Source organism: Anabrus simplex, chromosome 6 (genome assembly GCF_040414725.1).
Source record: "Anabrus simplex isolate iqAnaSimp1 chromosome 6, ASM4041472v1, whole genome shotgun sequence".
In the NCBI taxonomy this organism is placed as follows: Eukaryota; Metazoa; Arthropoda; class Insecta; order Orthoptera; family Tettigoniidae; genus Anabrus; species Anabrus simplex.
The window spans coordinates 234,178,236-234,205,223 of NC_090270.1; the positions used below are offsets into that span (position 1 = coordinate 234,178,236).

Below are 26,988 nucleotides of genomic sequence, written 5' to 3' on the forward strand. Positions count from 1 at the left end.
TCTGCATGCAGCTGCTGTTGAAGTGACTGAGCATGCAGAGCTGAAGAGAAAGCGAGGCCTATCAATAAGGATTATAGCCCGTTCCAGCTAAAGACTGCCCAGCTGGAGTCCTGCTATGCGAGAAGTTGTAAATAGACAACAATTAGTAGTGTATAGTCATTCATGGTTGAATAAAATTGTGTGTGTACCAACGGGGTCATCGTAGAATTAAATTAGATTGATAAAACAGACAGTATCTTATTTGTACCACATTATTTGCCAAACAATTAACAAGCAAATTTCTCATTTACATCACCACAGAACTTCACCTCATTTCTTATTTTTTATTCTTCTTAATGCACCATTTAGATTGTTCTTTTTCTTTATTTTCACAAAATTTTTAGGCTTGCTTTCAGCAGCAACTTTAACAGTCTTCTGCTTTTTCCTCTCAATTTCATCAGTAGCTTCAAGAACCACCTTGTTGTTCTTCCTCTTCCTCCTCCTTTTCTTCTTACCTTGAAGATCTCCAGAAGGCTGTTTCTTTGATTCCTGAAAAAAAAAAAAAAAAAAATTAATACATCCAGGTGCAGAATGTAACAGAACATTATTCAGAACATTATTAATGATGTTAAAGTAAACCACTGAGTTAACAATGAATCACAATGCCTTCATTTAGTTCTTATGGTAAGCAAATTAGAGTAAAATTAAGGATTAAAAATGCATAAATGCAAAATGTGTAAAAGAAATTTTACTCTATACAAATGGTACACATTCTATGAAAACTTCAACTATACTTCTTGTATCAGCTTAAATTAAATTTAGGTCAGCATCATGAATCAGACGACTTCTGGCTTGCAGGGAGAAAACCTGCTAGTGAAATGATTTTGTGGAAGAAAAAAAAAAGCACCAGTGAAATTTTTCTTGGCCCGACACATAGGAGTAAACAGCAATAATGAAAAATTAGTTTCGAAATATTAATCACAAGTTTTAAGAATGGCTAAAAGTTTACTCCTACATGAAAGGAGAAGAAAAAAAAATCTCTGCTTACTGAACCATTTGTTTCAAGTATGTAACATTAACTTGGAGGAAAATATAAATTACACATATGTCTATCACCAGATTGCAGACCGTAAACATACATAGATTACATGAAATTTCCAAGAATTTTACTCTTTAAACATCCGCCTGTCAGTTTTCTTCTATCATATCCTAATATTCATGAGTTTTGATGAAACATTTTTCTGGAAACAATTTTTCACATGTGTAATTTATGGTTCGAGTCCTTTCTAGAATAAAAGTAAAATAGCAAGAACAATAAGATGCTTAGGAAGCACAGTCCACATTATTCACATGCAAAGCCAACTTATAATCAATATAAAGATACTGTGCATGGACAAAAAATCCACACAGTTTAAATTTAAGGAAAATTTTGAAGAAAAGTTTTTGTATTTGTAATTATTTATATTGAAAACTTTAAATGATATAGTACAATAAATTATACTGATGTCTGGTCTGCAATATCAGTTTGCAAGTAAGAATTTCTCTGGCACAAACCGACAGCTAATCTGTGAAAATACACACATTTTTTTTTGAAAATTGACTGGAGACATTGCACAATGCTAGTTTTCCTAAGAAATTTTGTTAAAAAACACGCACAAGTCATCCACAGGTAACCTTAAAGGCTGTAATTTTCAATTCTCTAGCTATTGCTATAGCTTCCAACCAACACATTTCACTCATGACCGCACATCCAAACCATCTCTTATCAGTTACATATTTGCTTATCCTGTTTTAAATTTCTGGAAACTTTGCTTTTTGTCCACAAAATGTCCAGCAGTTACAGTTTGTATGTTCAAGACAAGCTTTATTTTTCCTCCCATCACACATTACAAGTTTTGTCCACATTGTACTTTCTTCCTACAATGGAATTACCATTTTGCTCTGCCACTTCAATAACATGGAGCTTTTCTTTAGCCGTGAACGACTTGTAATGAGAACTTATGCTAGCCATCCTGAACAAACACTACTACTTAAACTGACGCAACGCAAATGACCCTCTTAGAGAGTGGATGGAAAAATACCAACTTTGAGGTTTCTGCAGGAAAATGGAAAACTACGGAACACCAATCCCAGGTTAGCCGACAGTGGGGACCAGCCTTTCTTGGGCTGTCTGAATCCAGAGCTGTCAGAGTCAGGAGCTCTGTACCAGTCTTGATGCAAATAAAATCCACACCACAACTTTTCAACACCAAATTTTGAAGAGAGAGAGAGAAAAAAAAAATTGTGTATAAACTGTATAAGCCTGTAATACAGTTAAACAATCACTGATTCAAAGCAAGTGAGATAATGACTCATGTAATGTTGCTTTCAATTATTATTATTGGTGAATTCTTTCAGTTTATATGCCCTCCCTAACTCTTTTCCCTGGGTTATATACTACTAGCGTACTGGACTCTCACATTGTCTCCTGGTTAGTACGAGGACGGTTTGACGGAATCACCGCTAGATGTCAGTGCTAGAACAACGAGGTTCCCGTGCAATAATCACACATCCTTTGTGAGTGAACACGTGGCGCGTCAGTGCTCTAGCTGGAGGAGTGTGGCAGTGACGACTCTTTGTTGTTGTTCCCGCGTAGTGATTTGTGACAATGGAAAAAACTGAGATTCGAGCAGTGATTAAATACTTTGTAAAGAAAGGTATGAAAGCAAAGGAAATTCATGCAGACTTTCAGAACACACTGGGGGTCTCTGCTCCTTCATTTTCAACTGTAGCCAAGTGGACCAGCGAGTTTAAATTTGGTCTGGAGATCTTGGATGATGATCCGCGTGGTGGACGGCCAAAAAGTGTTATGGCCCCAGAATTTATCGCAAAAGTGCATAAAATGGTCATGGAGGATCATCGATTGAAAGTGCGGGAGATTGCTGAAGCTGCAGGGATGTCTTCTGAACGGGTATATTTTAACCGAAGAATTGGGTATGAAAAAATTATCTGCAAGATGGGTGCTACGGCTCTTGACATTGGACAATAAATGCACCAGATTGGAAATGTCCGAACAAAGTCTGGCCCGTTTTCAGTGCAACCAACAAGATCTTTTGCGCCGGTTTGCGACTACAGATGAAACTTGAGTCCACTACTATACCCCAGAGACAAAACAGCAGTCAAAGCAGTGGAAACATGCTGATTCACCACCACCAAAGAAAGCAAAGGCAGTGCGTTCGGCCGGAAAGGTTATGGTCTCAGTTTTCTGGGATGCAAAAGGCATTCTGCTGATAGATTATCTTCCTACTGGCCAAACAATTACGGGGCAATACTATGCAAACCTTCTAGACCAACTACAGGAAAAGATACGCGAAACAAGGCCTGGTTTGGCAAGAAAAAAGGTCATCTTTCATCAGGACAACACTCCGCCGCACACAAGTATTATTGCCATGGCAAAACTTTATCAACTGGGGTACGAAGAGCCGTCGTTTGTGGTGTTTGAACCAAGTATTGGCAAGAACTAAATTATAATCAGTGCAAAATTCAACCAGCCGACTTTCTCTTTCGTTCCTTTCTCCCAATTCGAATTCTCCTACTGTATTACCTTCTCTTCCTTGGCCTACCACTGCATTCCAGTCTCCCATCACAAATGTTTTTATATTTCTTGTCCGTTGTTTTACACATTTTTTAATACATTATTGTTATTTAGTAATCCCCAGTGGAAAAGGTTTTTGTATTTGTTTTTTCGTGTTTTTCACGCCTCTTAATACTCTCAGCTCATCTTTAGCCTATATCTTTCATCGTACCCATTCATACAAGACGTAAAATGCACGCATGTCTAGAAAAAACAAAAACATATCAAGTGTTTACACATAACTGTTGGATAGTTGGATAGTTTATGATGATGACAATGATGATTGTTGCTTAAAGGAGCCTAACATCTAGGTTATCGGCCCCTGTTGGATAGTTTTTATTTGTGTATTCAATAGTATGTTTTCTCGCTTAACACATTCTCTTTCCTTGTTTGTAGAAACATCCAAACAAGGTTTTATGAATGAACTAACCTCTGAAATCAGTCATCCACTTTATGCCGTATTTTGAGGTGTATCACATTCTTCCTTAATTTCCGTACATAGCATTAAAATTAAGCGATCGTTTACTTCAGCCTTTATTTCTAACAAGTTAACTACTGCTACGGCCACGTTATTTATGCATGTATTACGGAAACATGTTCTCTTTCATTTCAAATTGTGTTTGCAGAACACCAGTCTACGAGAGCTTGCTAGTACAGATAGCAAGAAAAATATACCGAAGATGATTGACTGCATTCATCATAATTGTTGGAGCGCATAAATATCGAGAACAGAAATATAACACATGCTTAATCGCTTGTAATAACAGATGCATCAGTGATTAGGTTCTTGCAACAACTGAAGGATAGTACACAGTTTAATATAGGAATTTCGAAGAGACAGGAAAAAGCTGTCATTACAATGGAGTTCTTGCTATATGCTGTACTCACTATAGCAGACTTATACTGTATTCAGACATGCCAACTTTCAAAAGTGAAAAATCAGGAGAAATTTCGCAGCGAATCACAACGTATTACGACACATCACTGATGGCAGAACATGTACAATTTCATTATAATTTAATTCATTAACAATTCTATTTGCCCATATATATATATATATATATCATTTACATGTGAATACTAAATATTGGACATACCTGAACTGTAGGAACATGCGACTTCTCATCCTTCAACATGGGGATCACATTACAACTAATTGTTGTTCAACACACCAGTAGCTGACTTAGCCCTCTTCAGAAACTCGGAACTAAATTTTTGCTCAAAGCACTTGCCTTGCTGAACTGATTTCAAGGTTAAAAGTTTCTCCAAAGTTTGTTCAGACAGCAAGGATCTGAACTGTGTTTTTGTCTTTGTGACTCTGCTAAAAATCCTTTCACATTCTGCATTGCTATGTGGAATTGATAAAATAGCAAGCATCACCTTAGAAAGTCTGTCATATTTAAGTACACCATCAGCTGATTTCATCTAACCTACCAATGCCCACTGAACATCAATTTTTCCTTTTGCCAGGTGTGTTTCTTCGAGCTGAAAGTTACAGAACTGGGAATGCAGAATATCAGTTTCTTTATCCAAATGTTCTGTTTCACTAGTCAAAATGTTCGGACACTTGTTAATGAAAAATGTAAGGCTAGAAAATGATGCCTTACTTATAGCAGAAATATTTGCAACTTCTGCATTAATTAAAACTTCATCTTTGAATGGAAATTTGTGTACCATGTAGTCACACGATGAAGAGAAACACTTTCTAACAGAAAGAATATGCACTTTTCCTCAGACTTCAAGGTGTTCACTAAAACAAACGCAGAGTTCCCTATCATCAGATCACAATCATCCTTTTGATTTGCTGGAGAAAGATAATTTACATCAAGGAGAGAGGAGGATCTTTTAATAACGTCTGGTTTCACAAATCTTGCCATCACATTCATCAATAGTTCCTCCAAAACTAACCTCAATAAGTGGATGTGCAGCATACTTGACTGAAGAGCTACGGTGGGATTCTCAAAGATATCCATAAAACTTGAGAGAAAAATGCAGAAAGATTTATGTAAATTTGATGAAAGGAACATAAAAAGTCGTTCTTCACGTGACAATGCATGGCTCTTAGTGTCATAAATAGTTTCATTTTTTTTAGTGAAACTGACGACTGGGTTTTCCTTTTTTTCTAAGGAGTGAGGTGAAATGTTATGACAATCCTTAACGTTTTCAAACAAACAAGACAGATCTGCACTTAAACTGTGCTTTGGAATTTTGTAAGTCTTCAAAGTTCCATCTGAGAATCCTTACTCACAATTTTGCTCCTGTCCCACTGAAGCAAAATCCCATCTAAACACCTTTGTGATAACTATCGAGTAGGCACATGCTTCAGAATTTTCCTGATCTCTGTGTTGTGTAAAGTCTGAAATTCTCTGAACTTTCCTTTCCTCTTTGAACTCCTTTCTAGATAATAAAATATATCAATTATATCCTCATCTACATTTACGGGCAAGCAAATCGCCGCACCCTTCTCGGCAGCAAGATTAATTAGGTGACAAGAGCAGCCTACGATGATTATGTTACTATTTTCCCACTTCAAACATCCTGCCACACCATTACTGGAGCATTATCAACACCAAGAGCTAGGCAGTTTTTTAATGGAATGCAGAATTCCCGAAAAGTTGAGAGCAAAAGATTGGCAATGTTAGCTCCAGTAGCATCCCCTTCTAAATTAGGCACAGAGAGTAGACAACTCTGAATTTCATTGAGCTCACGCCTAAAAAATGTTAAGACAATCGGATATATCTTTAAGTCGCTTTTATTGCTACCATCAGTAGCAACAGAAAATGCATTCACCTGCAAATGTGATACAATTTTCGCCCTTTCTTCCATGCACATTTCTGTAATGATAGCCACCGTTTTCGTTCTAGCACACCCATATCGTTCAGCGATTTCCAAATCAGGAAACATTTTGCGAAACGAAGGTCCCGCGTGATCGGCACAATTTACAGGCAGGTGATGTTCTACTATAAATGACCTAAATAACGCCTCGGCATTCGTCACAGGATTTACATCTTGGTTTTTACATGAAGAGTTCAGTTTCTGGTTTCCTTCTACACACTGGACACTCTCCTTATGTTTTTTGTTTGCATATGCTTGAGTATATCGCATTTCCTGCCATGTGCAACTGAAAAATCACACCTACATATAGTACAGAATGTGAAAATTGGTCCCTTTCTGGATTCACTCAAACACGGAAACTGTTCCTTATAACCACTTTTAAACACTGCATCATATTTCATTTTTGACATTTTGGCCAAAACAAATATTAAGGCACAACACAAGCACTTCTGCAGGTCTTGCCCCGGGTAATACGAATATGGTGTGCTACTTCTGAGGTTAGGTTACTCCGAAGAGAATGTTACTTGCTTGAGTCGCTTGCAAAGAGAATTACTGTATTATATAGACCAAAGAGCAGCACATGACTGACCACCGTGCCCCGTACTGCCATCTGGTATCATTATTAGAACTAATATCGACCAGCCATACTCAGCCATATAACGATAGAACGAGGAAATTCGCGGGAATTTAAAATAATACGAAAATTACGGATATTGCTCTGAAAATCGGGAGATCAGGAGGAACGATGAAAAATCGGGAGTCTCCCGCTCAAATCGGGAGACTTGGCACGTCTGTGGATTATATAAAACTGGGAGATCCTGTGTGTAATTGGGTATCACTGTATCAGTTTAGAGTAAGTTTAGTGTATTTTTCCTTGTTGCAAAATTTAAAATATATTTTCAATGGTTTTTACAAAATGAATTATTTTGTGAAGATACTCTGCAACTATCCTTGACAAGCAATTTATTACTCCAGGTTTTGCTAGATAATGTCAAACAATGTCTATGAGAAAGGGTTAACCCATTAACACTGATATTTCTGGTGAAATGAAAGACGACTGAATGGGATTTTCTTTCAGTGAATTGTACAATACATTATTATCTTCTCCCCTTTTTTTTTTGTTTTTATCTAGTGGTTTAATAATGCAATACGAAATCAAAGGTTTTTGTGATGGAAGGATCGGAAAGGGCCAGGATAGGGACGGTAACTGTCGTGGCCTTAATTAAGGTACAGTCCCAGTGTTTGTCAGGTTTGAAGATGGGAAACCTTGGAAAACCATCTTCAGGGCTACCAACAGTGGGATCCTCCTCCTTCTTAGGTCAAAATACGATACATTACTATTTCCTTCATTTTAGGTCACTGTCACCCTATGAAGGCTGGTGATTTATGATTACTCATGAAACATTGGATCAAAAGATTTCGACTGAAGTTCATCCTTTCCCGCCAGGAATTTCTCTAGGCCTTCAATTTTCCCCTCTTTCCGCACAAAAATACTGAAAGTTTAACCATTTCTACAAGCCTAGGTTATGTTTTCAATAGTTTCTTGAAATTTCGTTACTCTTAAGATACACTAAAATTTGAATAACATGTCATGGTATCTTTCGATTTATGGCTGAAATTCTTAATATTTCCCGCTATCTGTACTTTTGAACGCTTTCCTACAGCTTTTTGTGTTCATTTTGCCTTACTAATCATTAGGTAATGTATGAGCCATCTGTTAACGCGTGCAATCATGTCGGCGGTTCACTGTTTGATGCTTCAGCAGATTACTTGACAAATATGTAGTCATAAAATCCTTTAATTTTCTTAGTGGTTCTTACGTACCACATCGTACTGTCCACGTCCATGGCAACTTTGTCCGCGATAGGTACCAGATGATGTAACCTGCTCCTTTGTGGTTTTCTATTGCTTTTTGCTTTGTGACTGGCTATTTAGTTTTAAAAAATAGTCCTATGATTTTTTATTCAAATTTTTATACTGAAATTTTTTAAGGCTGTTTAATTTTCTTAAATTTGGTATATTTATTCTTATTTCCGTTGTGAAATTTAAGTTTTTAGTTCTTTTCAACCCTCCCCTGCTTGCTCACCTTTGCCCTCCAAATATAAGGACTCACCTTCTTGCAAGAAACCACCACTACAGTTTCAGTTCTTGTTTCTGCAGCAAGCAGCTAGCATCGCCACTTGCTGTTTGAGCTTGGACATCACATTATGTGACCAGTCTTAATCTTTCCACTGAAACTCAAGTCTCCTCAGACTGGACATGAATTCATAACAAGAATGATACTTCAGTTGGTGGAATACCTACTAAGTAAATGCTCTTAACCTCAACTTTTTAAATTCATCTTTGCAGCAAGTCTTATGGAATATTCAAGAACTTAAGAAAATGAAACAGTTCACCTATTTTAAACTTGTTTGGCCAAGAAGGAATTAAGTATTCAATTTTGACGTCCTTAAGAACCTGTTTTCACTCTTCCTCTTGAAACTGTGCATTCAACAGATCTTTTAATTGAAGGCCTTTATCTATGAAAGTTTTATCAACATTTTGTCAATCACATGTTCTGATCTAAAGTTTCACTTAGCTGTTTTTACTGCATCTTTTTTTTCTCCCCCTCTTTTTGTGATGAAATAAACTTTATCAAAGAATATAATTAATATATCAAGGCTTTCCCTTTGTTCATGTTCTCTATTAACTAAAGCTATGGTTGGTTTTCATGTAATTTATCTTGATGCAGCTTTAAGCTGCCTTCTAGCTTTATTAGACTTTGATCTAACTCCCTTCGTGTGACAATTACCTTGGTGCTAATCAGTGGCACTTTAGGCTCAAATTCAAGCATATTTTTGTATTTTGATGGTTCAACAACTTTAATTGTTGATTTAAACTCTTGTATTCTTTCGGAACTAAATTATATCTGAGCATTTGCCATAATTTCAAGATAAAGTATCTTTGAAATGTTAAATTCCCTTTGTTGCAGTGTTTATCCAATAAACTGTAATTTCTTTATTATCTGTGGTTTCCTATCCCCAACGTATCTTCTACTCTGAACCCCAAAAATATTGGTTACCTTACTCCAATATTCTTTCCACCCTCAATCATGAGTTGGAGAAGGTCATATCGTTCACCTCTCATGATGTGCCCGATGTAACTGAAGTTTCACTCTTTGATGGTTGTTAGAAGCTCATTTTTCTTATTTGACAAGTTGAGGACAACCTCATTGGTCTTCCTTTCTACCCAGGATATTCAGAGCATTCTTCTGTACATTTCAAAAACTTCAATACACTTCTCTAGCAAGGGGCTGAGCATCCAGACTTCAAAACCATACGGAGCAGCAGGGAAAACAAAGCATCACAACGTAACTCAGAGCTGGTGAACAGGACCCTCACACTGTTGAACATATTCACTATAGTCCCGTCTGGCTCCATGGCTAAATGGTTAGCGTGCTGGCCTTTGGTCACAGGGGTCCCGGGTTCGATTCCCGGCAAGGTCAGGATTTTTAACCATCAATGGTTCAATTTTGCTGGCACAGGGTCTGGGTGTATGTGTCGTCTTCATCATCATTTCATCCTCGTGGGCAGATCACCTACGGGCATCAAATCAAAAGACCTGCACCTGGCGAGCTGAACATGCCCTCGGACACTCCCAGCACTGAAAGCCATACGCCATTTCATTTTACTATAGTCCCAAGATATTTTTAAGGGTGACACTTGCTAAACAACTACTGTGTTGTTGATGCACAGGAAGGCCTGCTTATGTGTTTTCAAAAATACAATCAGCTTGGTCTTACAGATATTCATGAACAGACCAAATGCTGAACTGATTCTTACAATGTTAATAATAATTTGAAGATCAGTACACCTACTGGCTAACACAACTGCATCAGCAGAGCAGAGATTAATAACACTGCCATTGATCCTGATGCCTAGATTAATATCTTCAACAGGTTCTGTGAACACAGCCTCAGAGTAATGTTAAAAAAGAGGGGACAAGATACAGCCCTATTACACGCCTCTCTCTATAGCTATATCCTCAGTTGTAGTTCCCTTTATCTTGACCTCTGCTGTTTAATTCATCAAAGAACAACAATTCCGCTTTGAAGCAGCTACAAGCCTTATGCAGCTCTGATGACATCACACGAATTTTGTGAATAGTTTAGTCTGTACGACTCACGCAATGAAAACATGCAAAGTCATGCGGTAGATCTGTGTTTTGTAGTTAAGAATGTCACCAGCGTAACGGTTAGCACAATTAGCTGCCATTCTCAGGAGCCTGAGTTTGATTTCCTGTACCGTATTACCAGAGACTTATGAATGGCAGGAAGGTTGATTTGCGGTAAAAATTGGTACATGCAACTCCCTTCCACTAGGGGGCCTGTCTAAAAAAAGCTGCATCACCTCGATATGAGGAAACAAGTTTACTTTAGTTAAGAAATATTTACGATTGATGCTAGGCCTATTAATATAGGCAGGCGAGATCATTAACAAAGTGATCGTTTAATATCTCGTAACTTGGGCCAATATAGGGATTTTTTGGGAGAGAAGTAGGTTTAAAACGTGATAAAAACAATCCAGTCACAATTGTTTTACTCGCCAACGTACCAAACAAATAATAATTTTTTTATGTCCCCACTTACTTTCAACGATTTTTGGAGACGCCAAACAAAACATGCTATAGGTGGGCCGGCGTAAGGTTGCACATGACAGCTGCGCACAATATTGGTCACACTGCAATGGCGCACGAAGCGATGTTGCCGCCGTAACAACAGCTGTTTGCACGACACATGTGTTTTTAAAAACATGGGAGAAATGTTTTTAATGTCATCGCGATGATACACAATACAAATGAAATCTGCCGACAAAAATTGAACTTTCAACTCACCGATTATTCATCACACAAAATTATACGAGATAAATATACTACGAAGTTCTTATTATTGCGACGTTAGAAAACACGGAAGAAATCGGCCGACAAGGATCTCACTTCATATACACCTTCACCAATAAATGTTAGAATAATATACGCCGGTGCTAACACAAAATGTTTCAAGTAAATTCTATAAAATTTACGAAAATTCAGAAACCTTATTTTCATACCTGATTCACAAAGGCAGAGGCTCGATACCCTCCAGTTCACTGCCATCACTACCGTCGCCTTCGTTGTCACTGTCATCATCGTCTAGGCAGATTATCAACTCCTGAGAGTCACTGATGATGCCATGTATTGCCATTGCCGAATTAATGAATGCTGCGACATGGCTAAATTTCTTCCTGCAGAAAGCCGCATCCATTCGAGCAATACTCTCCCGGAACAGTCCTTCCACTTCAGTAAGTGTGAAGGACGTGTTATAAGTGCGTACGTAATGTTTTACTTCACCCCATACCGTAACAACTCAATGAGGTTGAAGTGACAGTGGTACGGCGGCAACCTAATAACCTCGTGCCCTTGTTCCTTCGCTACCTCGTCGACTATTTTTTTTTTTTTTTTTGCTATTTGCTTTACATCGCACCGACACAGATAGGTTTTATAGCGACGATGGGACAGGAAAGGCCTAGGAATGGGAAGGAAGCGACCGTTGTCTTAATTAAGGTACACCCCCAGCATTTGCCTGGAGTGAAAATGAGAAACCACGGGAAACCATCTTCAGGTCTGCCGACAGTGGAATTCGAACCCACTATCTCCCGGATGCGAGCTCACAGCTGCGCGCCCCTAACCGCACGGCCAACTCGCCCGGTGTCGACTAATTTAGTCATACACATATGCGCTGGGATATTTCTTTACTGCAGCCATTCCACTTACAGTTCTTTACGGGCGCTCGAAGAAGGGGTCTTGTCCATTATTACGGAGTGGTAACGTGCATTGTCCATAACAATGATAGAAGGGACTTTGAGCTGTAAAAATCGTACTCGTGTCTTCGTATTGCATCAGCCTGGAAAGAATTAATTCCTATTACAGGAGATAGCTTAATTCGTTTCTTTCCCGGAGTGCTGTGAAACAAGTCCCTACTATCAGCCCCGTTTTCGCTATTGCTATGTACCCCCAGTCACTTTTTTCCTTCTGTTCTTGGAGGCGAACACCTGTTTGAATGACAGTACTCTTTGAAAGCCCTAATGTTTGAGATATGCGATCCACAACATGATCTACAGGAACGGAGAGACGGCTATACAAGCGTACGAATTTCGTCTCCCTCTCGTAAAACTCACGAGTTCTCCGCACTAATTCTAATGCCTGACTATTAAGGGACACTCCGCGGCTCAAAGGATTATCACTTCGCGCTTCATGACTATGTTGTCATTTCCGAGACATCGCACTGCATTCGTTAAAATAAAATTTCACAAGTATCTCAAAATGAAAACAAAACTTTCATAAACGCTCGTATCACTCCTGACCACGTGCTAGCGGCGACAGACAAAACGGCAACACTTCAATACAGCAGTCAAGCTACTTATAGATGGCACCACTATACTACCTATATTGCCAACAACAATCAACTGAAAATAGTTCGTATTTATTTTGTAGCTTGCTTAAACCTTATAATATCTTTTAAATGCTCATATTTGTGTAGGCAAATAAAATATTATGAACACTATACGGCATTAAATACGAATTAACATGAATAAAATGCGTAACTGTATCTGACATAAAAAGTAGTGGATTGGTGATTTTGACTGGCGGGTGACGTTCTTCATTTCATTTTTGTAGTGTTGCCAACATGACTTACAACTGTCAAGTGCAACCTTGTGCCGGCCCACCTATAGGGTATGCGTTAATAAAAAATGGGAGACAACAAAGTACAAAATTAAACATTATGATAATAAAACGCATTTGCGCTACACCTGTAGATATCCATAAAAGCGGCTAACTTTCCTGTTATTTATTTCTATTCTTTCCATCTTGGAACTTTTGGCACTATTCGGGCGATACCATACCAAACCTAAACAATGCGGTCTCCCTTATCTCATTTACAGCTGTTTAAGTAAATCCTGATGTGATAAATGTAGATAAATAAGCATGAAATATACTTAAAAAATAAGGGTCTGTCTTTCAACAGTTGCAGTTATCAAAAGAATGCTTCCAGTCACTATGTATTACATTCGGATATACAACTCGTAACATACCCTAGTTATCAGCTGGTGGTTTGGAAAGCTTTCAACAACATGGCTTTATTCACAAGGAGTGGCTTCTGCTACAAATACACCAGCTGGGAATATCAAAGACTATCTCCAGAAACCATTTGGGAATAGCTTCACACAGTCTGGACTCTACAGTCGGGAAAAAAATTATTTTTGAAAGGTTCAAAAAGTCGGGACCTCGAATGCTCTCAGTCTTGATTGTAGTTGCAGTGCGTGGCTGACGAGGTGGCAGTGAAGATGACATCACTTGGAATGACGACACGCCGGTAGCAGGGAAGTTAGCGGCGCAAGACAATTAAAATGAAAGCAGTGATCAGGTTTGTTGTGTAGTAGGCCTACTGCTCAACTGACAGAGACGAAAGACTGGCCATTGACTTCTTTTGTATCAATATTGCATAATGTGATAATACGATAATCTTGTCCCTTTTCTCTATGGGGTCCAGTATGAAGCGAGACAAATCTTTGTAGCGAGTTTATAAGTCCGGCCCTTCCTGACGAACTCAGAGGAACGAATGATGTGATATGAGTAACTAAAATGGATAATTATTTTATAAGTAGGGCTAAAAGTAGTGTTCACCATTTATTGACTTTTAACATTTAGAAATACTGCCTTCCAATGAAAATAGCCAGTATAACTCAAATACATTCATAGGTTTTGTTAAAGAACAGTGTAGAATGTTTACATGTACAAATTATAGCTCTTTATGGCCTAGATGTCGTGTGTTCACTGCACAAAATTTGAGGTTATCGCATATTGGACACCCCCCCCCCCCTTACTTTTTTTGGCTGTAAAAGTGGGGGGAAAAGGGGCCTAATACGCGAGTAAATACGGTAAATTTTCCAGCTAACTCATTCTTGGTTGCCAGCGTTTCGCCTCAGTGTGCTAAGTTGGGCTCATCAGTTGGTAAATAGCACACCTACCAAGACGCATGGCTAGTGCATACCGCGGAGGCCACTGCGTAGGCAACTTAGAGCTACCGGCAGTGCCAATGCACTATGAGAGACTTTGTCCCATTTTCAAAAATTGATGCCTACCTGGCCATCATATGACATAGATGCTGATTCCCACAGAGAACCTGAAATATTTGTTCCGAATGAATAATTTTTTTTCTATTGGCGTTACGTCGCACCGACACAGATAGGTCTAATGGTGATGATGGGACAGGAAAGGGCTAGGACTGGGAAGGAAGCAGCCATGGCCTTAATTAAGGTACAGCCCCAGCATTTGCCTGGTGTGAAAATGGGAAACCGCAGAAAACCATCTTCAGGGCTGCCGACAGTGGGGGTTCGAACCCACTATTTTCCGAATACTGGCTGCACTTAAGCTGCAGCTATCGAATAAATAAATGAATAAATGAATGAATAAATAAATAAATAAATAAATAAATAAATAAATAAATAATAAATAAATAAATAAATAAATAATAAATAAATAAATTAATAAATAAATTAATAAATAAATCAATTTATAGTACCGTATTTTGAGGTGTTATCACATTTTTACTTAATTTCAAACATAGCATTAAAATTAGAAGTGAAGCTTCCACGGTGTATAGAATTATTTAGTTCTTTTACCGGATTGAACCGTGTTGTTTTCTGTACATTACGTACACTTTACCGACGTTTCAAATACACTGCAATATTTCTTGTCAATGCGACTGAAAAACCCCTACTTGATGCGAGGTAATCAGTCTCCCACGCAGCAATCACACTACAAGGGTGGTTCCTGACCTTGATCTTATATATCCTACACTTTCTGGCTGACGTAAGCCCCTGGCTGTCTCGTGAGAATTCTGGAAAAGTATGTGTCACAGCCAGGTAGTGGGACTTGCACACGCTGTTATGTAATTAGAGGTTCGTCCTGCATGTGTATGTTGTGGTCCATATGTATTAATCTATGTATGATAGGCATCCAAGAATTGCTGATCCTAGCAGCTATCCCTTGGAATCTGTAAAGGAAAATCCGTGAGGCTATCGAAATAAAGAAACACCCAAACAATATGAATTTAGAAGGAGGTTACAAAACTAATTTTGACGACACACTCATGTGGAATTAAATTTAAATTGTCACACTGATGATGGACCTTAGTGTCCAAAAACCGGTTATGTTTTAAAAAATATTGTGCTGATACGACTGTATATGATTAATAATAATAATAACTTTTAAAAAACTATCTTGAAGGTCATAAACCTCCTACCCCTGTCCCAGACTCAGCCCCGACCAGTTAGAACAACCTCTCCAGCCCTCTCTAACACGTCATGACCAGCATCCACTTCACCACATTCCATTCACCAGGCCCCCCCATAAAGGGCACCAGCTAATGATCCGCCATCACGTCTAAATAGAAAAATGAATCAACACGTTCTGCTAAAATTCCCACCAATGAAAACTGACTCCGACTCGACAAGATGTAGTTTGAAGAAAAAAAAAAAGTATTGGATACACGATGGTACTGCAGGAAGTGCAGCATCCCTCTGCAACCTGGAATATATGACACCTTAAAATTATTCTAGAATTCCTTCCCCAGGTATGTTCTAATTTTCACATTATTTCAAAGCGTAAAATAGTAGTAAATATTTTTGTTCCACAGTGCAGAAGGTAGGACTGGCAGGCTGCGACACTTTCAAAATGGCTGTGCTGGAGATTTAAATGCCCTGGCAACTTCCTGGTAGTCAAAGTGTTAATAATGATGACAGTAACATGACAGTGAGCTGAAGAAGACTGGACTAATGTATAAAAGAAAAACATGTAAAAGATTAGAAAACATGAACAAATCCTCAACTGTCATCTCTGCAAGTAGGTTCCAATAAAATCTGTTGGTATAATTTAAATCTGTTCTGGTTCAATGTATTAGCTCACAAATATGTAATTGAACACACAGTAGGAAGAATACATCTCCATTAAAAAGAAGTTCTTTGCATAGCACAGCGATAAAAAACTCACCTTACACCTCTGGTGTGTTTAATTCATGTAGAATTTAACCACTAAAAATATATTTTGTATTGAATAGGTGTACACAATATTTTTAATCTTGAAAGAGTTTACTTAAAAAAACTCACCTCCGAGATATTACTGCTTTCTTGCTGTTGGAACATCTGTGAGAGGTATGCTGACTCTGCATCCTCAATTTCTTTCTCTTCATCATCATCATCATCATCATTATCATCATCATTTTCCTCATTTAGAACTTGAGATTTTTTCTTCTTCTTCTTTTTCTGTTTTGACAGGAGGTCTGTGGCCCTAGTTCCTGGACTCTTCTTTTCTTTATTGATCTGTGACAATCCAAAGAGAAAATGTATTACACAAAGTCACTGATCAAAGAAAATAATGGAACCACACATGAAGATATGTTTGACAGTGAACAAGGAAGAAGAAGGAAAAAGGATACGCTTAAAATGCAGAGAAAATGTATGAATGAGGTGTAGCAGCTGTACCATGAGAAGAACCACTTAGAAGGTATGGTGAGACTACTTGAAGCTACCATCCAACTGTTCTCAAGAGGTCAGATGCGTATTAAACATAATAATAGTAACTCCGCCGATTCTCCTCCCAAACCCGGGATGTCACCATGCAAATGATAAGGAAGGAGGAGGGGTGGGAGTAAAAAACTTATTTAAAAACCTGGATGTATCTGGTTCCGTGTAGGAGCGCCCAATGAGGGCCCCTGCCTTGGGGTAGCAGATGACACGCAATCAGTGGTCTCCAAGGCAAGATAGGCTTTTCCATTTCCCAACAACTGAGAGAATGGATAAATCTAGTGGAAAAAAACTCTTCACATTCGTACTTGGAGCGAGTGGCAGGACGTCACCACCTCTTCACCTAATAAGTATGGCAGCAAACAAATCTCTGGAACTAACCATCTGGTGAGAGCTGGACTCAAAACAAGTGCAAACATGAGTAGTGAGAGGAATTTCATCGATAAGCCATTAGGTAACCACTCCACTGGTGCCTACAATAGACCGCAACTAGACTATCATATACTAGGGAATCCAGACTACCATGAAAATGGAATCCGAGGCCTCTGGCAAACTTCTCATTGAAACACACACACATAAATTTTAATGTTAGGGTGTAAGGCTCATCTCTAAAGATACAAGACAATTTGGATGTTTTTGAGGTATACAGACTTGGAAAGAGTTGCACTTATGCTAATTGGAATTATTTTATAAGATAATCAGCTTATGTGGGGAACGACAAAAAGAAACATCAGTGTAGCCGGTGATCCAATTTATCAAACGTTAAGTGGGAAGGTAATACAAATCACAGAAAAAATGACCAATAAATAAGTTAAACTGGGATGGACAACTGAATTGGAAATTGACTGAACCAACTAGAGGGAAAAATATTCTTGACATAGTACTGATAAAACCAGGTGAGCTCTGTGGAGAAACTGAAGTCACAGATGGTATGTGATCATAAAGCTGTTCTCGTTGTGGTTAAAAGTAAATGAAAGGTGGTAGGGAGTGGAATAACAAAAATAAAGAGATTAAGAAGGAATTTCCTCCAGAAATAATTCTCAAAGTTCTTAATATTATGTACATACCTAAATAAATACATCACTTGACTTACACGCCCAAAGATAAATTAATTAATTCTTTTCCTGACCGACTTCCCCAGCACGATTAAAAACCTACAATTTACCCCTAATGTTATAAACAGAAACAAGGAAATGAAGAGAACTAGGGTTGAAGAGGACAGACCCCATCTATGTAAAGCTGTGGAATTTGATCTATTTTTATGATTGAGAGCCTCCGGGGCTCAGGCGGCAATGCGCCGGCCTCTCACCACTGGGTTCCGTGGTTCGAATCCCGGCCACTCCATGTGAGATTTGTACTGGACAAAGCGGAGGCAGGACAGGTTTTTCTCCGGGTAGTCTGGTTTTCCCTGTCATCTTTCATTCCAGCAACACCCTCCATTACCATTTCATTTCATCTGTTATTCATTAATCATTGCCGCAGAGGAGTGTGACAGGCTTCGACAGCCGGCACAATTCCTATCCTCACCGCTAGATGGGGCTTCATTCCATTCCTGACCCGGTCAGATGACTGGAAACAGGCTGTGGATTTTCATTTTTATGACTGTTCTTGTCAGTCACTATTTATTGCTATTTCTCTAAACACTGACTCGACACCGTATTTTTCGTTGCTTGTGTCCCGATTTTGCTTTCAAGCTTTCCACCCTTTATTTATAGTCTTAAATATATTTGTTCCCCAGCCACTATACAAATAAATTTGTTGGCTTCCTTTTTCTTTTTCTCTCATACTCCTTATCTTGTACCACTTCCCATCTTATCCTTTCTTCCCTTTTTCCTCTGTTTATTCAGCTACATGTGGTAAAGTAACCCTACTCTACCATCATCAAAATTTCCTTTCGCCATTGCGCTCTAGACTGATAATTAAGAGTGCCTCCTTCAATGAGTGCAGATGCTCATTCCCCAAACAAGCTTTCTGTGATGTAGATGAACTATGATTAATGACATAATGACATACCAGTAAATGCAAGGAAATTTGCAGCGTGCCTCTGTCCTTCAGTGTTGTCATGTTTATCCTCGTTTACACTCTCCATAGCTTCCTCTTCCATCACCAACATTTGCACAGAATATGTCATCAGCATAGACGTATAAGATTTTCAACGAGGGTGACGGTTAAACAGTACCCACCTGACTAACAGACATGATGTCCATCTCATCTTCAGAATCCTCTTCTATTCCTCCATCATCATCATCCACTTCATTGTCTATACTCTCCTCCACTGTAGTCTTGGTAGATAATGTTCGTACGTTTTTTCTGGATGGAGTTTTCTTCTCTTGCTTCTTTCGTATCTTCATGTTGTTTCCCTTTTTCTATTACAGAAAAGATCAAATTAAACATAAACATAATGAGACAAAAATATAACAAACAACCTTTGAAAATATTTGGGTAGGAGAGCTAAGAGCAACAAGTTAAGGAAATGCTTTAAAACAGGATTCCCAGGCCAAAAACATGGTAAGTAATATTCAGACAAAATAAATTGGTTAGTTCAAAAATTTTTGGCATTACAGCCTTTCATGGAGAAGAAGTGTGATGATTTTCCTTTGTGTCCTTAAACAAATTTCCTTTCCAATTACTTGAAACAAACTAGAGCAAACCAAAAGGCTGGTTTATATGGGTAGAGTAATGAAATTAAATGTTGTATGGCTTTTAGTGCCGGCAGTGTCCAAGGACATGTTCGGCTCGCCAGGTGCAGGTCTTGTGATTTGACGCCCATAGGCGACCTGAGCGTCATGATGAGGATGAAATGATGAAGAAACATAGTCCCCGTGCCAGCAAAATCAACCAATGATGGTTTAAATTCCTGACCCTGCTGGGAATCGAACCCGGGGCCCCTGTGAACAAAGGCCAGCACACTAACCGTTTAGCCGTGGAGGCGGACTGGTAGAGGAATGAGGTGAGTACTTGGTAGAGTAACTACTCACATAAACTCACCCGGTAGAATTGTGAGTAGAATGGTGGTGATTATTGTTTTAAGAAGTACAAACAGGGAAACGAACAAGAGTTAGCCAAGGCTGTCTGAATAGGAAGTAGACAAGTTAAGTAGAAGGAATGTTAGACTAGCTAGAGGAACAGTGATCGCCAACCCATATTCCAAAGTTGAGAGCCCTTAGATCCCCTTTCAGTCGGATCTTATGAAAAGCAGGGGACCATATTGTATTCCTCTGCCCCCATCCAGAGTGGCAGTAGTCACGACATGTAGCAAAGTAACCCTACTCACTACCCACCACTTGTCATCCAGTTCAAGCGAGTAGAGTAGCTGTTAAGAGTCTTTTCAGCTGGAATCATGTTCTGTCAGTGTTACCTTTTGATTTAAGTGTGGAAATTAAATTCACATAAGATGAAATTTTACAACTTTTAGAGCTGTTTGGCAAATACAAGTGTTTATGGAATTTAGGGAGTAATGACTCCAAAAATGAAAATATGATGCAACCCACAGAGGCTGAAATCATGGAGAGAATGGAAAAGGAGGGCTTCAGCAGAGTGAACGAGTTTAAGCAACAAAAAAAAAAAAAAAATAATGTACATATAACTAAAATGATTGAAAATAGAGAAATAAAATAATTCTGGTTCAGCTGATTCATACATCCGGGAATGAAACTGTTCCCTGCTATGGACACGAAGGTGCAAAAAGAAACTGAAGCCACTAAACACCACAGTCTATCCTACATACATACATCTTAGGCGATGGGTCGGCGAACAAGACTTCTCCACCAGTTCCGATCTCTGAACTTCTCTCCTCCTTCAATGCTTTTCAAAGTACGCTGTTCAATGTCGGTCTTCACCGTGTCCTTGTACCCGAGTCTTGGTCTTTTGTCTTCAAGTTTTAGATTATACATTTGTTTCGGTAATCTGTTCCATGCGTTGCATATATCCATATCACCTCCACTGCTGTGATGTTATTCTGTCCTGCAGTCTTACAACTTGAGCCTGCTTGCGGATTTCCTCATTACGGACTTTGTCCCTCTATGGCTTACCAATCATGCTACAGAAAAATCTCATTTCTGCTGCCTGGATTCTACTGACATCTTTACTTCTTATGGTCCATGTTTAGCAACCAAAGTTCAGGATTGGTATGTAACAGGTTTCATATATGACTCTTACATTTTGTTGGTGTTTTCTTGTTCCATATTATGTCTAACTATTTTGTACAAGTTGCTACCTGACTGAATTCTGTGGGAAATTTCCTTGTCTATAGAACCAGTATCAGAGATAACACTTCCAAGATATAAGAACTGATGGTTCATCTGTAGTTGTTTCCCCTCCATTTCAATGTGTCCCACTGGTTGTTCGTATCTTTTCATGACCATAACCTCACTTTTCTCTTGGCTGAAGATGAGTACATATTCCAGCTTCTGTCCAGGAGTTTATTTGTTCTTGAAAATCTTCTTTAGAGTCTCCCCACAAGTCTACTCTACTGTGTGTAAATGGTCCCTGAGCTGACATGGGGTACATTCTCCTTGCTTCTCTACTCTACCCACAATTGTCATTGTGTTAACAATCAAGTGACATCTACTTATCAACATTCAGTTACCACAAGTACAGTGAACACTAGGATAGAAGATATGTGCAAGCTCTACACTCTTCTATCTGCAAACAAAACAGAATGCTTAGCCTTCAGGCAGGTCTCGCTAGAAAACACACCCCACCAATGTCCTTTCATCTTACCACATTCTCTCCTCTTTAAGAACAATTAGGGAAAGGATTTTTAGGCACAAATAGGTTAAAATGCAAACATATTCGAACAAAGAGCAAGTTATATTTTAGGAGTACTGATAGTTCAGATCGCTAATATTTATGCAAATCACACTGCAGAACTATTGTACGGGCAGAAGACATTTTCAACCTGGTTAAATATGTTTTGTCTAAACATCCTTTCCCTAATAATAATAATAAGTGTTACTGGTTTTACGTCCCACTAACTACTTTTAAGATTTTCCAAGATGCCCCACATGAATTCCCTTACGAGCCAGTAAATCGAGGCTGATATATCCAAGCACCTTGAAAACCACTGGACTTAACCGGGATCGAACTTGGCAACTTGGGCTCAGAAGACTAGTGCTCCACCACCTGACCTACTCAGCCCGGCTTCTCTCCTCTTCTACCCTTTTCCAATTTTCTCCCCTCTTTCACGTATTATTTTTCCTCCTTTCGCTTCTCTGTTTCTTGCCTCTAGGGCTCTTCATTTCTATTTCCTTATAGACAGGTAAGTTCCATGAAAATTCCTCTCAATTATGGAGAAAAATAGACTGAAACATCAGTTAAATTCCATTTGGATTTAGAAATGGTCTGGGTAGTAGGGATACACTTGTGTCCATCCAAGTATTAATTTTAAAATGCCTTGACCAACAACAAACTGTCTTTGCTTGCCTTAATGATTATGTTTTTGACAATATTAAACATAATATCCTTACACAACAGCTGAAACATATACGGATTAACAGTAAAGATGTGAACATCATCAAGAATCTTCATTGGAATCAAACAGCTCGTACCAAGTCCACCTGGTGGCCATGATTGTTACAGTGTCAAGTCTATATGGTTTGACACCGTGGTTAGCTGGTTCGAGTCCTGTTGGTTGAAAAAAGTTTCACCATCAGAAAGTTGGCTGGCAGGGTAGGAGAGATGATGGTATACAATTTCTATGTAATCACCAGATTGCATGCCAAAAGGCTGGATTTAATTCCAAACTTCTCTGCAATGTTCATATGGAGTGAGGGCTCATGATGCTGTTGATGACGATTCACCTGTCAGATGGAGCTTTGAGCAAACCCCCTGTTCATCGACAGGAGTAGGCTATAATACAAATATAATGGTCCGTTATTGGACATTATAAATTTTCCAGCTAACTCATTCTTGGTTGCCTGCGTTTCGCCCTCGTGTGCTAAGTTAGGCTCGTCAGTTGGGTGGTGTGCTAAGTCCCAATTTAGCACACTTGGGTTAAACCCTGGCAACCAGGAATGAGTTAGCTGGAAAATTTATAATGTACTTAACGGACCAACTACATTGGTATTATAAATTTACTCATTCGGGACAAATACACTACGTGATCAAAAGTATCCGGACACCCCCAAAAACATATGTTTTTCATCTTAGGTGCATTGTGCTGCCCCCTACTGCCAGGTACTCCATAGCAGCGACCTCAGTCGTCATTCGACACCGTGAGAGAGCAGAATAGAGCACTCCGCGGAACTCGTGGACTTCGAACGTGGTCAGGTGATTGGGTGTCACTTGTGTCAGAAGTCTGTACACGAGATTTCCACATTCCTAAATATCCCTAGGTATACTGTTTCTGGTGTGATAGTGAAGCGGAAACGTGAAGAGACACGTACAGCATGAAAGCGTACAGGCTGACCTCGTCTGTTGACTGACAGAGACCGCCGACTTTTGAAGAGGGTCATCAAGTGTAATAGGCAGGCATCTATCCAGACCATCACACAAGAATTCCAAACTGCATCAGGATCCACTCCAAGTACTATGACAGTTCAGCGGGAGGTGAGAAAACTTGGATTTCATGGTCGAGCGGCTGCCCATAAGCCACGCATCATGCAGGTCAATGCCAAACGACGCCTCGCTTGGTGTAAGGAGCGTAAACATTGGACGATTGAACAGTGGAAAAATGTTGTGTGGAGTGACGAATCACAGTACACAATATGGGGATCCAATGGAAGGGTGTGGCTATGGCGAATGCCTGGTGAACGTCATCTGCCAGCATGTAAAATTCGGAGGCGGTGGTGTTACGTGGAGCTATCACAGCACAGGCCTACATTGATGCTTTAATCCCCTTCTTGCTTTTCACTGTTGAAGAGCACTTTGGGGATGGCGATTGCATCGTTCAACACAATCGAGCACCTGTTCATAATACACGGCCTGTGGCGGAGTGGTTCCACGACAATAACATCCCTGTAATGGGCTGGCCTGCACAGAGTCCCGACCTGAATCAAACAGACACCTTTGGGATGTTTAGGAACGCCGACTTCATGCCAGGCCTCACCGACCAACCGCTTCCTCTCCTCAGTGCAGCGCCATGGGCTGCCATTTCCCAAGCAACCTTCCAGCACCTGACTGAACGTATGCCTGCGAGAGTGGAAGCTGTCATCAAGACTAAGGGTGGGCTAACACCATATTGAATTCCAGCATTACCGATGGAGGGCACCACGAACTTGTACGTCATGTTCAGCCAGGTGCCCGGATACTTTTGATCACATAGTGTATTTCAGGTTCCCTATGGGAATCAACATCTATGTCATCTGATGGCCAGGTGGGCATCAATTTTTGGAAATGAGAATGTCTCTCACAGTGCATTGGCACTGCCGGTGGCTCCAAGTAGTCTACGCAGTGGCCTCTCTGGTATGCACTAGCCATGCATCTTGGTGGGTGTGCTATTTACCAACTGATGAGCCTAATTTAGCACACTGATGCGAAATGCTAGTAACCAGGTATGAGTTAGCTGGTAAATTTATAATGTCCAATAACGGACCAATTACATTGGTATTATAAATTTACTCATTCTGGACAAATATTTCAGGTTCCTTATGGGAATTAACATCTGTGTCAACAAAGTCCTGAAGTACAAAGAGGAAGAGGGGCCAACATTAGTCAACAACAAATAATAGAATACTATACCTACATATGCTACAACAGCATGAGTACAACAGATCTTGTATTTATAAATTCCAAATTTATTCCAGTGTTTCAACATGTGATAACGGAAAGTAAGAGAAAACACCTGCCCATACACAGTCTGTTCCCAAGAAACTAAACTCATTAAAATGAGTGCGACAATTGACTTGTCAGTAGAGAGCAAACCAGACAAGCAAGCTGTAACTGCAACATTACAGAGTGGCAACCTAACCAAGGCTGCCATAAAGCTGGAAGAGAAAGCCATACTCTCTATCAGCTCCAGTTAGAATAAAGCTAAGCCCTGGTTCACTGCTGCCTGCTTCAGAGTGAAAAAAGGCGCTTCAGAAATCATGTTGCAAAAGTGCAGGGGACGAAGGAAGGCTAGAACATTACGCCAATTAAGATAATAAAAAAGCTCACTTGAAGAAACACAAAAAGAGGACGAAAAAGCAAAATAAGACCCTTATAACGTTCTCCACCCAAGGTAGGCAAAGTTTCCAGAGAACATGCCAATGTATGTCTGGGACATGCATCCTAGTGCAATTCTAAAACTGAGAAATACACATGCTGTCAATTTTCTCGTACTTCCCTCTACAACTTTCATGGGTTCAAGTCTCAAGAAGAAGTAAAAACTATGAGTTACAAAGCCTGAAGAATAATTAGTAAAGTATGTGGTTTAAATAACATATTTAATGAACAATCTATAAGCTACTATTCCAGTTGTAAAGAATTCAATAATTCAACGATTAATTTTTATTATTTTGTTTTTTACAAGTTGATTTATGTCACACCGACAGACAGGTTTTATGGCGATGGTGGGATAGTAAAGGGCTAGGAGTGGGAAGGAAGTGTTCGTGGCCTTAATTAAGGTACATTTGCCTGTGTGAAAAATGGGAAACCACAGAGAAACCATCTTCGGGGCTGCTAACAGTGGGGTTCGAACCCACTATCTCTCGAATGCAAGCTCACAGCTGCATGTCCCTAGCTGCACGGCCAACTCACTCAGTAATTCAACTTCTAAATGAATACTTGCGCTAAGATAGAAAGTAACAGACCACTGGACAAAGTCCACAATAAAACAATGCTATATAAGGGTAAAGGTTGTACAGTAGAGCCCAATTCGTACAGAAGGATTGCAACAGAGTGCACACTCCTAAAGCGTGCATCTTAGAAATCACCTAGAAGATAAAGTTCCTCACTCCCAATTTGGTTTCAGGAGAGGGAGATCAGCTACTCAAACAGACTAATGTCTTCAATAGGATAGAGGTAAAATGCATGCCATCTTTATATCTATTACACTGTCCGACTCGTTGGCTGAATGGTTAGCGTACTGGTTTTCGGTTCAGAGGGTCCCGGGTCGGGGATTTTAACCTTCATTGGTTAATTCCAGTGGCCCGGGGGCTGGGTGTTTGTACTGTCCCCAACATTCCTGCAACTCACACACCACACATAACACTATCCTCCACCACAATAACACGCAGTTACCTACACATGGCAGATGCAGCCCACCCTCATCGGAGGGTCTGCCTTACAAGGGCTGCACTCGGCTAGAAATAGCCACACGAAAAAAAAAAAATCTATTACACTAAAGCTTTTCACATAAACTATCCTGTCTGAGGAACTAGCGATGATTGCGATGATGTTTCACCTGTTCCCACCCATCACTAGCCTACTTACTAACTGGGAAGAAATTAGTGATTAGTGATAGCATCACCAAGTCAAGCCCAATAATGCAAACTATTGAGGTTCTCCCAAGTTACCCTCAAAAATTGTTCCAGAAAGAGGAAGAAAAAGCAAAAAAGACCCTTATAAAGTTCTCCACCCGAGACAGGTAAATTCTCTGAAATTACTTAAGTAAAGACTAGGTAAACAACAGATAGGGAATCTGCCACCTAAGTGACTGCCCTAAATGCAGATCAGTGGTGACTGATTGATTGATTATTGGCACGGCAGACAACAAAAGAAGCCGAGTTAGAAAATATAAAGCTGCTCATCTACAACAATGACATGGCCCTGACTTCAATCTCCGAGACAAATCTACAAACCACCTATAACAAAGTGATAAAATGGGCAGATAGAAATGAGCAGAGGATAAATGAAGAAAATATCCCTATGATCTTCCGAAGAGGAGGTAAGCGAGGAACCTTCAGAACTGGCGACCAGCAACTGAAGTCTGTCTCAAATTTGAGGTACCTTAGAATTATGTTTGACATACCAGGAAACCTGTTCTCACTACATGTAAAGGAAAGGCTACATACTGCCACGAGAGCAGCAAGTGACATT

At 39.5% G+C, this 26,988-nt stretch overlaps 1 protein-coding gene across 3 annotated transcripts in view; it reads right to left on the reverse strand.

Moving 5' to 3' along the window:
* Positions 1-221: 221 nt before the first annotated feature.
* The window catches only part of LOC136875681 (ribosomal L1 domain-containing protein 1), a 161,799-nt gene continuing 135,032 nt past the window's right edge, over positions 222-26,988 (reverse strand). For all 3 annotated transcript variants that reach the window (XM_068228101.1, XM_067149235.2, XM_067149236.2), the window contains 3 exons: positions 19,212-19,394; positions 16,612-16,824; positions 222-528 (listed from right to left, as the gene is read on the reverse strand). In XM_068228101.1, coding sequence (XP_068084202.1) covers positions 310-528; positions 16,612-16,824; positions 19,212-19,394 — 615 coding nt within the window. In that variant the 3' untranslated portion in view covers positions 222-309. The remainder of the gene's footprint in view (positions 529-16,611; positions 16,825-19,211; positions 19,395-26,988) is intronic.